Here is a 14,833-nt window from a genome sequence, read left to right on the forward strand (position 1 = left end):
AGCTTCAGTTGCACAACAGTGTTTCCCATTTGGGGTCATTTCCAGTTACTTTCATATTCTGTCTGTTGTTAGACTAGACTAAATTCCAGTCACTAATAAATAAGTGGGAACTCAACCACTGGGTTTCAATACACATTCTGATCAGTAACCCAATCATTGTTGCAGTGGCGTAACTTCGGATGCCAGGGCCCCCCTGCAAAAAAAATTTCAGGGCCCCCTCTGCACAAGATAGTGGGAGAATTTCATGTATAATATCCCCAGAACTCATAGTAGGATGTTTTTGCCATATCATCACACACTCACTTTTCCAAATCACTTACTTTTGACCTCAATATTCTTATGATTAAGACAATTAAGCCTTTCACTTTGTTTCTCCTTTTCTACCCATTCAACTTTATTTCCTTTTTATCAGGTGCCACCTTTTTTTGTCCTTGTGTTAATGTAACCTTCTCCACACAGTCCCACACATTGGTTTTTAGCTTTGCATTTACCTCTGCACTCATATCATATCTTCTGCTGCCCTTCTCCTCCCAAACTTGTCTTGTCGCAATCTGTTTCAAAACGGAGGGGGGCATGTGACGGCTGGTGCATTTCTCTCACCCTGCTTCTGAGCTACTGGTAAAGCTTCACGTGACCCGAGGTCACACACAGGATTAGAGGCCAGGAGTTTGCACTGAGAGGCTGCTATTCAGCAATTGGAACCATTTTGGTGGGGCCCACTAGACAGAGTTTTTCTGTCTGGCACAGGATTCTAGGGCTGGATGACAACTAGTGACTGCCTTTCCCTATGACCCATTATAATTACTCACCATATGTCACTAATTTATTTTTATTGAGTTTAACTGAATACACAGCACAGGAATTACATTTTACAGTATATGTAACTGACAAGTGAATTGTTTAAAGAACTACCTTTAAACCATCCTATTTGTATGGTAAACAGTACAAGGTTATACCTATGCTGCCATAGTTTATGGTATTTCTCTGTACAGGCTATAAACATCATACCTGCTGAATTGTGCTTAGTACAGGGAATACCTATGCTGCCATAGTTTTATGGGATCTCTCTGTACAGGCTATGAGCAAACTTAGGGACTGTTCCTGCTGAATTGTGCTTAGTACAGGGAATACCTATACTGCCATAGTTTTATGGGATCTCTCTGTACAGACTATGAGCAAACTTAGGGGGCTGTTCCTGCTGAATTGAGCTTAGTACAGGGGAATACCTATGCTGGCATAGTTTTATGGGATCTCTCTGTACAGACTATGAGCAAATTTAGGGGGCTGTTTCTGCTGAATTGTGCTTAGTACAGGGGAAAACCTATGCTGCCATAGTTTTATGGGATCTCTCTGTACAGACTATGAGCAAACTTAGGGGGCTGTTTCTGCTGAATTGAGCTTAGTACAGGGAATACCTATGCTGCCATAGTTTTATGGGATCTCTCTTACAGAATATGATCAAACTTAGGGACTGTTCCTGCTGAATTGTGCTTAGTACAGGGGAAAACCTATGCTGCCATACTTTTATGGGATCTCTCTGTACAGACTATGAGAAAACTTGGAGGCTGTTACTGCAGAATTTAGACCATGCCCACTATGGTAGAAATATTAAATATATTAGCAGAATAGACACAGTCAGAGCTCTCCCTTTGGGGGAAACAATAATATTTTTCAAACACTTTGCCCCCCAACAGTACTATGCTGTCCGCACCAGGAGGGAGCTCCCGATGCTGGCAGCCAGGCTTCATCACATGTTTGTGCTTAATAAGAGAGTCTCCAACTCACGCATGCGCATAATCAACGATCTGGGACACTAAGCTTAATTTGCCTGCTGCCCAAATTGTGCTGGTTGGGAGCATTTTTTTCTAACAATAGTATTATTTCCCCAGCTGTAGTCTGGACTCAATTAATGTGGGAAGCAATTTACCCTCATAGGTTCCCTTTAAAAAGTAATATCTGTCCTACTGACATTTCCCTAGCACCGGTGCCAGTCATGTAATAATGAGGTTTATAGGAGGCTGCTTAAATATTGCCTATTGATTGCACTTCACTTTACTGATTTGTCAGCCTAACTACAGCCTACATGTAAGCCTGGCTGGAGGGCCAAACAAGCAGATCCTTAGACTACTTGACAGCATGTGTGGCAGGGCCGAATCTCTTCTACCAGCAATAATCCCTCCCCTCAGAATCTCTGGGACCCAACGCTGCCATCCTCCTTTAGCCACCTATGTACTAAAACATTAACAAAGCCTGTCCTGGAAGAAACTCTGACAGATAATCAGCACCATGTGACAGGATTCCTCTTCAAGCCTGCCGCCCACACACAAAGGAACTGGCGTCAGAACAGAAGGTTTTGCAGCTTGTGATTGGTTGCCGGTTTGGGAGGAGTGAGTACATCCTGCTTTAGCTTAAAGAGGCATGCACAGTGCTGTGCTACAATACCAAAGGGCATTGTGCAACAGTGAAAAACGGAACAGTGCGAATGCTATCAGCTTTGGATTTTTTTACTGAGGAAGCAGGCCCCGCCGGGCCCCCTGTACCCCCGGGCCCCCCCGCAACTGCGGGGTCTGCTTCCTCGGTAGTTACGCCACTGCATTGTTGCTTTGGCCAAAAAAATTGATCCCGCTGGGTCTGAATAAATACCAACCACCGTCACACACAAATCAGAACCTTGGCTCAAGCAATGGAAAATCTACAATCTCAAGTGCAACAAATACAAAGGCAAGTTGTTCCCTCAGTTTTTTTTTTTAATGTTTCTCCTTTTAAAATGTCTCTTTCTGATAATGAAATAGGGATACATTTAGCCCTTTATTATTTTTGCTGTTTTATTTGTTTGTGTTAACTATTTCCTTTTTCTGATCTAAGCCTAAGGATGATTCAAAGGTTGAATTTATTCTAACCCTGGTTCTGTGTGATGCGTTAGCAAAGGTCTCCCCTGAGCAAAGAAGCACTTAAATGATTATAAAGAATTTCTGCCTGCCATGCCAGGTAGCTTCCAATTGCTGTGTAACAGCTGAAACAACATGTATAGGACCTGTTAACGAGAAAGCTCGGTACCTGGGGTTTACAGGATAATGGATCTTTCTGTAATTTGGATCTTTATACCTAAATTCTACTAGAAAATCATTTGAACATTAAATAAAACTCAATAAACTGGTTTTACTTACAATATGGATTAATTGTATCTTTGTTTGGATCAAGTGCAAGGTACTGTTTTATTATTACAGAGAAAAGGGAATTATTTTAAAAATTTGGATTATTTAGATAAAATGGAGTCTATAGGAATTCTGTAATTCGGAGCTTTCTGGATAACAGGTTTCCGGATAACAGATCCCATACCAGTACTCTTTTAAACCTTGAAGGTAAATTATCTGTGATAGCATATGATGTCTTAGAAGGTGGATTACTGGATAATGCCTGGAATGGGGCTTCTCCCGGTTAGTCCCCAAAATTTATTAGCAATGATTTTTTTCTCCCTTACCCTCAAAGGAATATTGAACTGTGTTGATTTCATTACAGTAAGGAACCACAAAATTAAGGAAACTGCTCCAATTGATTCTGGTGCAGGGGAATTTTCTTTCTTCTGAATTTATGCAGCGGCACACTCCAATAAGTCCCAAGATTCATCCCATAGCAATGTAGGGGACTGATAAATGTATCCCTGTTTACTTTGCGGTCCCCTAAGGATTGCACACCCTTAGACTAAGGGAAGGAGTAATTCCCCATTTCCTGGGTTACAGTATGACCCGCACTTTGTAATAATATATTTTGACTGTGCCATATGGTCTCAGGGCCTAAGTGAATTGGAGTCACTTGCAGAGCCATCATTAGTTAGGAATAGTAAGGTGCAGCTAGATCCTGTAATAGTCTCTCTAGGAGAGCCAGCCAGGATTGGGGCTACCTTGAGCACCTCTTGGCTCCACTGAGGAGCGATTGAAGGGATTAGATCCCAAGGTGTTGCCTAGTCAGGGAACTAGAGACAGGTAATAGGGACTTAGATAGATCCCCCCTGGGTTCCACATAAGAGTATCCTCATGGGAATCAGGAGAAACTGTGGGAAGACTAATATTCCCCTCTCTGGCACTACTAGAGGGAAGACTCTTGTATTGATCAGTAATATAATATACACTGACTACTGTTCAATGACTAGTCTTTGTATTGTTGCTTTATTATCCCATTTGGATTTGTGTTTATAAATCAGTTCTATGGTTCAGTGCAAGAACCACTGGCTCCCAATTATTGTGCACCCCATACATTTCCAGTTGTGCAACACCGTGCCTCCACACCGTTGTGAGGGCTCAACCCCTGAGAATCATCCAGAGTATATTATTGGGGTAAAGCAACCAGTTAGAATAACGGGGGCCATTCTATTTACTATGGTAATACATCTGTATGATGGCTCCCCTCATCAGTTAGGCCCCATATGTTTTGATGTCAGAGTTGTGATACTTTCTTTTGTTCAAAATAAACAGGGCATTGAGGAGCTGGAGCTACTGCCTGGTCTGGAGATGTCCACAGTCACCTGAATAAATTACTGTAGTGCAGTTGCTTTAAATAACACCAACCACAATTGTGTACATGACAAGTGTGGGTGCCATTGAGCTAATGTTAATGCACTCAGGCACAAACTGGTGAGCTCAATGATGCTAGAATTCTGGGGGGAAATATTCACTTGGGTGAAAAAATTGCACTTTGCTCACTGCACTTGTACTTCTACAAGACACCTATATACTTCAAAAATTATTAGTTAACATAGACACACACTCGCACTGAGTTTTAGGTCATTGAATCATTCACATTCCAATTACCTAATACACATCCATTTTTATACAAAATCTAAACATTATTTAAAAAATAACCACTATACTCACAGCTTGAAAACTCTAGCGGGCAAGAGTGTTCATCCATTGGAAAATTGTGCAACTGCAACTGACATTCAGCATCTATTGTAAGCCTAAAAAAATAGTGCATGGACTTTTAGCTTTAATGAGAATGAAAATAAACACCATGTACATAAATGAATAATTATACAAATGTTTTTTTGTATAAACCGATTCACATTTATTTGACTTGCAATAGCACAACTACATTTCCTGCAAGAAACCTGCTAACTTATCATTGAGAAGCTGAGGCTCTTTATATGCGTTTTTATACATGTAATCAAGGTATTCTAAATGTTTTGTCTTTTCTAAGGTCATACTGTTTGTTGGCAATGGAATCCCAAACATATCCAGCAGGAACCTTAACCTCCAATCTCAGTATTTCATATTAAACATATTCATATAATTTGCCATCAAAATATCTTTGAGAAGTTGTGATTCTTTGCAAACCATTAATTATTAATAATAATAAAAAAAAAATTAAACCGCAGCTTTGGTGTTTTCCTGGAGATATTATAGGCCTAGATATCCCCTTTCAAATAGCCCTTGTAATCTTCTTTAATCTTGGTCGTAATCTTAGCTGGTAAGTGAAAGCATTATTAATTAATTACACTGTACATTCTGTTAATTAGAAAGCTGAATATACTTAATTAGAGATGTGTGATTTATGTAGTCCATGATATTTTGGTCAATGTAAAAACATAAATATTGACTTGTTTTTTGGATATTAATTAACAAGCAGATACAGCGAAGTATCTATCTGGATAAGAAATATGTCTGTAATTTGTATCACAATACCTTAAGGGTGGAATGTAATAACAGTCGGTAATGGAAAAAATATTCTAAATGCGAAAAATGATGCCTCTGTGCGAACAAATTTGCCTTTGTGTGAATTAAATATAGAAACTGTTTAGCGACCACTTCTGGCAGTGGAAGTGGAAGAAGGTTTGCAAATGTTATAGTTAGCGCCAGTGCACAGTGAATTTAATAAAACTTCTTAATGAAAAAGTTGTTATGTTTGCTCCAAAAGATTAACAACACCTTCAAGTACTTCTTAAAAGTGGGCAATGTGCAATTAAAATTCGTAATAAACTTTAAAATAAACTCTGGAGAACCACAGCAAATTCAGTGTGTCTTTATTTTTCACACAACATGTTTCGGATATAAATATCCTTCATCAGGTGCACCTGATGAAGGATATTTATATCCGAAACATGTTGTGTGAAAAATAAAGACACACTGAATTTGCTGTGGTTCTCCAGAGTTTATTTTAAAGCTGATTTGCAAGGTTTGCGGCTGGACGGAGCTGCTACTCTGTTGGAGACACCCTAAATACAGTGAGTGAAGAATCTTCAAAATATTTTAAAAGATTTGTAAAATTCGTAATAACAGTTCAAGTAAGAATATTATATTGCGAAATTAGACTTTGTATTCTTATTTGTGCTAATTGTCTTGCTCTTTGCGACTTTTGCTACATTCCTCCATTAGTCTGCAAAAAAAAAAACTTTTAAACCTTAAAGGGATAGTTCACCCTTAAGTTAACTGTTAGTATGTTATAGAATGGCTAATTCTAAGCAACTTTCATTTCGTTTTTTTCTTTTTTATAGATTTTATGTTATTTGCCACCTTCTGACTCTCTCACGCTTTTAAATGGAGGTCACTGACCCCATCTATTATTATTATTATTATTATTATTATTATTATTAACATGTATTTATAGAGAGCCAACAAATTGCACAGCACTAAAAAGCAAATGCTCTGTGAGGCTACCTTTTATTACTCTTCTTTCTTTTCAGGCCCTCTCCTGTTCTCTTATTCAAATAAATGTTTATTCGCTAGGGTCTTTTGGATCGTAGCAACCAGACTGCTAAAACTGCAAACTGGATCGTTGTTGAATAAAAAGCTAAATAACTCAAAAACCACAAATAATAAAAAATAACCAATTGCAGATTGTCTGAGAGTATCATTCTCTACATCATACTAAAAGTTAATTTAAAGGTGAACAACCCCTTTAAGTAAACCCAACAGGATTGACCTTCTGTATGTGTTTTTCTGTGGGTTAAAAGCAAAGAACCAAATGAACATACTATTTAGCAAAATTAAAATTTGAGAATGTTTTTATTTAAATCAAATAAACATGCAGTTTTACCATATGCAAATGCTTGCTTAATTATTAAAAAAATTTAATCTAAACCCATGTAAAAAATAAAACTGAGATGCATTGATTTCATATTCAACTCATCCTTTTCAATGGGTCTACCAACTCTAAAAATAATTTGAAGAATTCAAAATCCAAAACAATTGTTTACATTTTGCCTGACTTCTATGTGAACTCAGTGGGGCTCATTTATATTCTTTGCGCACGGCAGATTGTTTCGCACAGTGAATATATTTGCCCTGTGCATGGTTATATTTATTAGAATCCAGGATTCGGTTCGAGATTCAGCCAGGATTCAGCCTTTTTAAGCAGGATTGGGATTCGGTCGAATACTTCTGCCCGGCTGAACCGAATCCGAATCCTAATTTGCGTATGCAAATTAGGGGTGGGGAGGGAAATTGAGTGACTTTTAGTCACAAAACAAAGAAGTAAAAAATGTTTTCCCCACACACAACAACCTCGCACAATGGGTGCACTCATGCAAAACACCTGTCTCATTTGCAAGCCATTTGCGAAAATTTATGTGCAATGCGAATTTTAAAAAAAAGGAAATACAGGTACAGCAGTGCAATATTTTTTTGCAGGAAAAAGCATGGACAATACAACCATTTGGTGCTTAATACATATGTAAAATGTACGTTTTTGCAACTCTTGGTTGAATCTGTGGGTTTAAGCATTGTAAACCAGCCCCTAATAGACTGATTAACAACTGATCAAAATGGAGTACAAATTAATCTGATTTATTTCAGTGCAGAAAAGAATGCCCAGTTGGTTAATCCCAGTTTGCACGTTAACGGGATTAAACAACGGAGAGATGTTAGAGTTCAGCTCTGTTTTACATGTGAGTAAAAGGTCTGCATCAGAGCACTTGTCTCCAAGATAGAGAACAGGAGCAATATCCCCTTATCCAAAACAGTTGAGCCAAAACTTTTACATTTAATAGATAGATATGAGAAAAAAGTTATATGCAAACACATTAAAAAAAACATATATATATACTGTATATATTCATTAACACAGTTGAATCACTACAATTATGAGAAAAAAACAATACCTTAGGGTATAAAGTACTCTTCCATCATTCCATATCCTTAACATTCTGTTGGGCGTTGTTATCCAATGTGCATCGGCTTTTTTTGAGTTGCGAAAAAAAGTGTCGGGTATCCAGATTTTACCAACCATATTGCTGTTCAGTCTAAGAACTTTTATAGTGCTATTGAATTTCAGCCGTCTGTCGTACCAGGTTTGGGCAAAAAAGATGTCAATTGTATATTCCTATAATATTTGGAATACAGAATATTGAGAAGTAAACACAGGAAACAAATATTTTTTAGCACTATTGTTTGTTGGAGTTCTATTCTTTTTTAGGAACTACACTACAAAGTTAAGGACGGGGCAAAGTGCAAAAAACATGGCACAAACCCTCCCATGTTCTTTGTATATCTGCACCCTGCCCTGCACTTTTTAATATCACTGCAGATCTCTGTGCTACGAAATGAAGTGCAGAGACCTATGTGTGTCTGTATTCATGAGAGGCCCTGGCACTCATGGGCCCCACCGAGCAGGATCCGAACCTGTCTACTGCCCACACAGGCCTGTGCTGCCCCCTTATCTTGCCCCTCGCCCAGGTCACGGCCACAGCTTGTGGACAGGTATGCACAGGGGGCTTACAGTTGGGCCAGGGGGCCTGAATGAGATGGGGATAGGGCAGGGGTACTGAGGGGGGAAGGGGAGCCCCTGTGGAGGAAGCCCCAGTGGTCCTCTAACACTCCAGTCTGACACTGCCTAAAACGCAAGTCATTCAGAACCATGGTGCGGAGCACTGGCAGTAGGTACAAAGCACAGTCATCCAGGGTCATAGTAAATTACTTCTTACATGCATCTTTTAAAATAAATGTCTGATGCCTAGGTCTTATGACCCACATGGACACAGCCAAGTACAGAAGTATAATGGTACCAAATGTATTCAATGCAACTTAAGGAATAGCGCACTGTATAACAATATGTTGACTTAGGTGAATTGCCAAAATAAAATAAAGCTATATACAAGTTGAATCTCATTATAGTGAATGTTGGTCTAATTAATAGCTTGACTGATCAAACATTTTCACTTTCTGTTTGGATTTAACAGTTTATTCCACGCTGAAAAATAATTGTCTAAATGGTTTCTATCTGCATACATAGCACAGGCAATAAATATCCAACTGCTACATATTCTTCAGGATTCCCCATTTTCATGTTTGATAATTCGGCCCCTACGCAATAGTCAAATACTGAACAGAATGTATTTTTCTTTTACCTGTTTCAAAGTACAGTATCTCTATGTTTAATTACTCTTTAAAGGAGAACTAAAGTTTAACTAAAGAAGTAAGGCAGAAATGTTGTACATTATGTTTTGGGATTCTGCACCAGCCCAATACTATCACAGCCCTTTAGCAGACAAGATCTGTGCCCCTAAAGATGCCCCAATAGCTCCCCATCTTCTTCCAATTCACTGCACATGATCTGAGCTTAGGGACCAACGCACAATATACTTATATATATTATAAATGCCATAATATAAGGCTGATACTAAGTATAGTAATTGGTTCATGGTAGCTCAAAAATCCAGTTATCAGAATATTAATAATCTAATTTCTGCTGCGTACCTCAGTTTCTGCTTGATAATTTACAACAACCCCCTAAGCTTAACCGTGATGGAAATATCCTGTGCACAACTTTGAAGGTCTGGATCATTACTACTATAGAGATGCTGAACCTTTAGGCTGGTCCATTGTGTTAAATATATAAATTATGGCATTTATAGCCATATTCATTTTTAGTGTTTAGCTCGCCTTTAATATTGTATTTTGTTTAATTTATCAAGTTCAGCACTGATATACTCTGGATTTTTACTATTTGTCTTTACTAGAGTTTCAATGTATTTTCCACCTATTAGTTTGTTTTGTCATGAATGATCTGAAACTTCTGGGCTCCCTTAAATTGTTAGAGTGACTGGTGATATTTGACAAATTCTTCTGTAAATACACTTACCATATTGATGGCATTTACTGGCCCAATGCTGTTTACATACATATCCGTGTGTATTACTGTTGGTTTAACTGCAGGTAAAAGAAAATATAGCTCACAGCATATATGATCTCAACCATTTACCATTTCATTTTCAGATGTTCTAAATACATGGGGTTAATAACATGGGGTTAATTGTATTATAAACTTGACATTTGTGATTTTTGTAAGAACTATTCACATATAAGCGTAATCATTTTCATTCAGTCTACTCTGTTATAAGATCTGTTTTTGGTCTCTGTATTCTTACAATGTAAAAGCTACATGTACATTAGTAAATCAGGAGAATAAAGTAGGTGTTGGACCTAATTGGAATAAATCCTGGTGAATTGTGGGTGTTTCCCCCCTGAAACGTTGATGTTTGGTGGCTGAATAAAAGGGGATAATCCCCGACTGCACTAATCGGTGTGTGTGCGGATCCGTTTCTTTTACACGTTGGTTGCTAAGGGACCCGGCCGGGTCAACGGAAGGAACGCACCACCAGCTTGCAGGATTGGTGAACTACAGGTGTGCGGTAGGAGAATTACATTGTGAAAGTTAGAGTTCACTATATGATAAATACATTTCTAAAAATCCCATACAAATGAATGGAAGTGGTTGAGTTTTTCTACGGTGAACTTTAATTTCACATATTGATGAATGTGCACAGTTGGCTTCCATAGTATTCACAGTGCATCCTATTGTTACAAGGAAGAGAGCTGCAGTAATTTTGGTCTATATTACTATTAGCAGTTATCATATACCAAATCCATAATATTTAAAAAATGTGTACCTACCATTGAAGTTTAATTTCAAGAAGTGAATATGTATCTTACATTATTTCATGATGCTGCAAGTGACTTTTTAAAAAGCATTGTTAACTTGCTCCCTTTCCTTTCAGTATATGCCTCGGTATCTGCATTGTTTGTGGCTGTATGATGAAAGGCTTATATTGTTTATTATAGGTTTAAAAGAATAGAGGTACAATCATGATTTTTTTTTCTGACTTTAAATGTTTGTTAATAACTAATTGACTTGCCCAAGTAAGCAAGCGCACCACTAAATACTATAATAAGTGATCATGCTTTCTTTGTTGCGCTCACTTTATCACATTATATGGATTGGCCTACCAAACTAGGAATATTGTGATATTTTTATTTAGTATAAGGTGTTTTAATTGCTTATCATAGTTAAGTATTTGAGTGACATCTGTCACTGAACCTAATGTGTTGTATTGTACCAACCATAGAGCGCACTTACCTCCAATATCTGGTCGAAGCTTGTTATCGTATCCCTTTAAAAGGCCATTTAAAATCGAGGTTACATCATTATCATGGAATTTACGTGTCAAAAGCCATGTGTTATTAGAGGGTGCATCTTCATAGTCCTCGTCATCCTTTTGGAAGGAACTGCAAGAATAAAATGAATTGCAAATGTTCATTTAAGAATTTGTAGACCTAATTTTGCATATTCATATACATAACAATATTTTTATGAATTTAAAAACAACTTAATTTTCATACACATTGCCTGGGGTTTTTCACACAAGGATTTTTCCATAAATTTTATCTCCATACTTTAAGGGGCAGATTTATCAAGGGTCAAATTTCGAAGTGGAAAATACTTTTGAAATTCGACCATCCAATTGGATTACTTCGAACGTCGAAGTCAAAGTTTTTTTAATCGAATTTGGCCAAATTTGGTCGAGGAAAAATGTTTGATCGTACGATGAAATCCTTCGAAACGAACGATTCGAACTATTTCATCAAACGAACGAACAAATGATTTTCCTTCGACTTCTAAAGACTTAGCCAAATGTTGACTGTGGGTTCTAGGAGGTCCCCACAGGCGGGTTTAAGATGGCGAAGTGTCGAAGTCGAACTTTTTTAAAGAGACAGTACTTCGATTTTCAAAGTCGAACTTTTTTACTTCGAATCAAAGTCGAATTTAGGCCTATTCGATGGTCGAAGTACCCAAAAGATAGTTTGAAATTCAATGTTTTTAACTTCGAAAATTCACTTCGACCCTTAGTAAATCTGCCCCTAAATCTAGTAAAGAATCATTTAAACCTTAAACCCATTAGGATTGCTTTGTCTTTAGTAAGGCTTAATGGCATCTTTATTTTCAATTACCTGATTTAAAAGGAAGTCTATGGGAGATGGCCTTCCAGTAATTCTGAGCTTTCTGGATGACGGGTTTTCTAGACAACAAATTTCCTACTTTCTGAGTACTCATTTGACTCATAAACATCTACACACCACATATAACCATCATCTGTATACTCTACACTAAGCATGATTCTTAAATATTGCTGGATCCACCAGTGTAAAACACACAAAACAAATTGTTCTCTGGATGATTCTGATTCTAATTCTGTAGTCATTTTAAAGGTTTTACTGTAAAAGGAGCAATACTAATAAAGCATAATACTGCTGGAGGTTAATAATGTAACAAGTCAATATATAATCCAAATTAAGAAAATGCAGCAACTAAGAGGCTGTTATTTTTAAATTAACATTTTTACCACAATTTGAGATTTTTTTACACGGGGAGGCCCATTTACAAATTTTAGTGGTATTACAGCTTTTTGAAACCATGATTAAACTCTATTTCTCTGAAATCATGAATGCCATGAAGGTTATTGAAATATCTGAATAAAAAAAGTAAGAATGAAAATAGCTGGTGAAAAAAATATTGTAAACCCCAAATTTTTCATGAACAAACGAAAAATGTGTACACCAATGAATGTTTTGAAATCTGAAAACCTCTAAAACCATCAACGAAAGGTAGGGATGTCGCGGACTGTTCGCCGGCGAACTTGTTCGCGCGAACATCGGCTGTTCGCGTCCGCCGCAAGTTCGCGAACGTCGCGTGACGTTCGCCATTTTGGGTTCGCCTTACCTGGCGCTTTTTTTTGACCTCTCACCCCAGACCAGCAGATACATGGCAGCCAATCAGGAAGCTCTCCCTCCTGGACCACCCCCACACCCCCTGGACCACTCCCCTTCCATATATAAACTGAAGCCCTGCAGCATTTTTTCATTCTGCCTGTGTGTGCTTGGAAGAGCTAGTGTAGGGAGAGAGCTGCTAGTGATTTCACTGATTTGAGGGACAGTTGATAGTAAGTTTGCTGGCTAGTAATCTACTTGATACTGCTCTGTATTGGAGGGACAGAAGTCTGCAGGGATTTGAGGGACATTTTAGGGTAGCTTTGCTGGCTAGTAATCTACCTTCTACTGCAGTGCTCTGTATGTAGCTGCCTGCTGTGGGCACTGATCTCTTCTGATCTCATCTGCTGACTGCTGTAATAACCCAATAGTCCTTGTAAGGACTGCTTTTATTTTCTTTTTTGTTGTTTTACTTTGCTACTTTAACAGCCAAGTGCTATTAGTCTAGCAGTGTTGGGGAGTGGGACTGGTGTGCTACTGTGCTGCTCCTAGTAGTTCAGCAGCACCAACCCGAGAATATTTTTTTTTTTTAATATACATATAATTTTTTTTTTTATTTTACTTATCTTACTGTTCTTTAAGGTGTCCAGTGCTGTTTGCTGTTCTTCATAGTAGTGCACCAATAGTAGTGCACTTGCAGGCATTATTTGCCCAGTGGCCATCTAGCTGTGTGAGCTTGTTCACATTCTGTCTAAATATCAATAATAATACCGTCTCCAGAAACACCACCTGAGTGACGTTTTTCAAGCAGCAATAATATATTCCGTATCCACCACTGCTGTAGTGTATACGTTGACCTTGTAGGCATTATTTGCCCAGTGTGTTCTTCATTTTCAAACCACTGCCACTTAGCTGTGTGAGCTTGTTCACATTCTGTCTAAATATCAATAATAATACCGTCTCCAGAAACACCACCTGAGTGACGTTTTTCAAGCAGCAATAATATATTCCGTATCCACCGCTGCTGTAGTGTATACGTTGACCTTGTAGGCATTATTTGCCCAGTGTGTTCTTCATTTTCAAACCACTGCCACTTAGCTGTGTGAGCTTGTTCACATTCTGTCTAAATATCAATAATAATACCGTCTCCAGAAACACCACCTGAGTGACGTTTTTCAAGCAGCAATAATATATTCCGTATCCACCGCTGCTGTAGTGTATACGTTGACCTTGTAGGCATTATTTGCCCAGTGTGTTCTTCATTTTCAAACCACTGCCACTTAGCTGTGTGAGCTTGTTCACATTCTGTCTAAATATCAATAATAATACCGTCTCCAGAAACACCACCTGAGTGACGTTTTTCAAGCAGCAATAATATATTCCGTATCCACCGCTGCTGTAGTGTGTACGTTGACCTTGTAGGCATTATTTGCCCAGTGTGTTCTTCATTTTCAAACCACTGCCACTTAGCTGTGTGAGCTTGTTCACATTCTGTCTAAATATCAATAATCAATAATAATACCGTATCCACCACTGCTGTAGTGTATACGTTGACCTTGTAGGCATTATTTGCCCAGTGTGTTCTTCATTTTCAAACCACTGCCACTTAGCTGTGTGAGCTTGTTCACATTCTGTCTAAATATCAATAATAATACCGTCTCCAGAAACACCACCTGAGTGACGTTTTTCAAGCAGCAATAATATATTCCGTATCCACCACTGCTGTAGTGTATACGTTGACCTTGTAGGCATTATTTGCCCAGTGTGTTCTTCATTTTCAAACCACTGCCACTTAGCTGTGTGAGCTTGTTCACATTCTGTCTAAATATCAATAATAATACCGTCTCTAGAAACACCAC

At 38.2% G+C, this 14,833-nt stretch overlaps 1 protein-coding gene across 2 annotated transcripts in view; it reads right to left on the reverse strand.

The window, feature by feature from the left end:
- The window catches only part of LOC101027269 (gamma-aminobutyric acid A receptor subunit gamma-2), a 67,829-nt gene that overhangs the window by 23,761 nt on the left and 29,235 nt on the right, over positions 1-14,833 (reverse strand). For both annotated transcript variants that reach the window (XM_041584843.1, NM_001280622.1), the window contains 4 exon segments: positions 11,347-11,495; positions 10,072-10,139; positions 8,093-8,313; positions 4,872-4,954 (listed from right to left, as the gene is read on the reverse strand). In XM_041584843.1, coding sequence (XP_041440777.1) covers positions 4,872-4,954; positions 8,093-8,313; positions 10,072-10,139; positions 11,347-11,495 — 521 coding nt within the window.

This window comes from Xenopus laevis, chromosome 3L (genome assembly GCF_017654675.1).
Source record: "Xenopus laevis strain J_2021 chromosome 3L, Xenopus_laevis_v10.1, whole genome shotgun sequence".
Lineage (NCBI taxonomy): Eukaryota > Metazoa > Chordata > Amphibia > Anura > Pipidae > Xenopus > Xenopus laevis.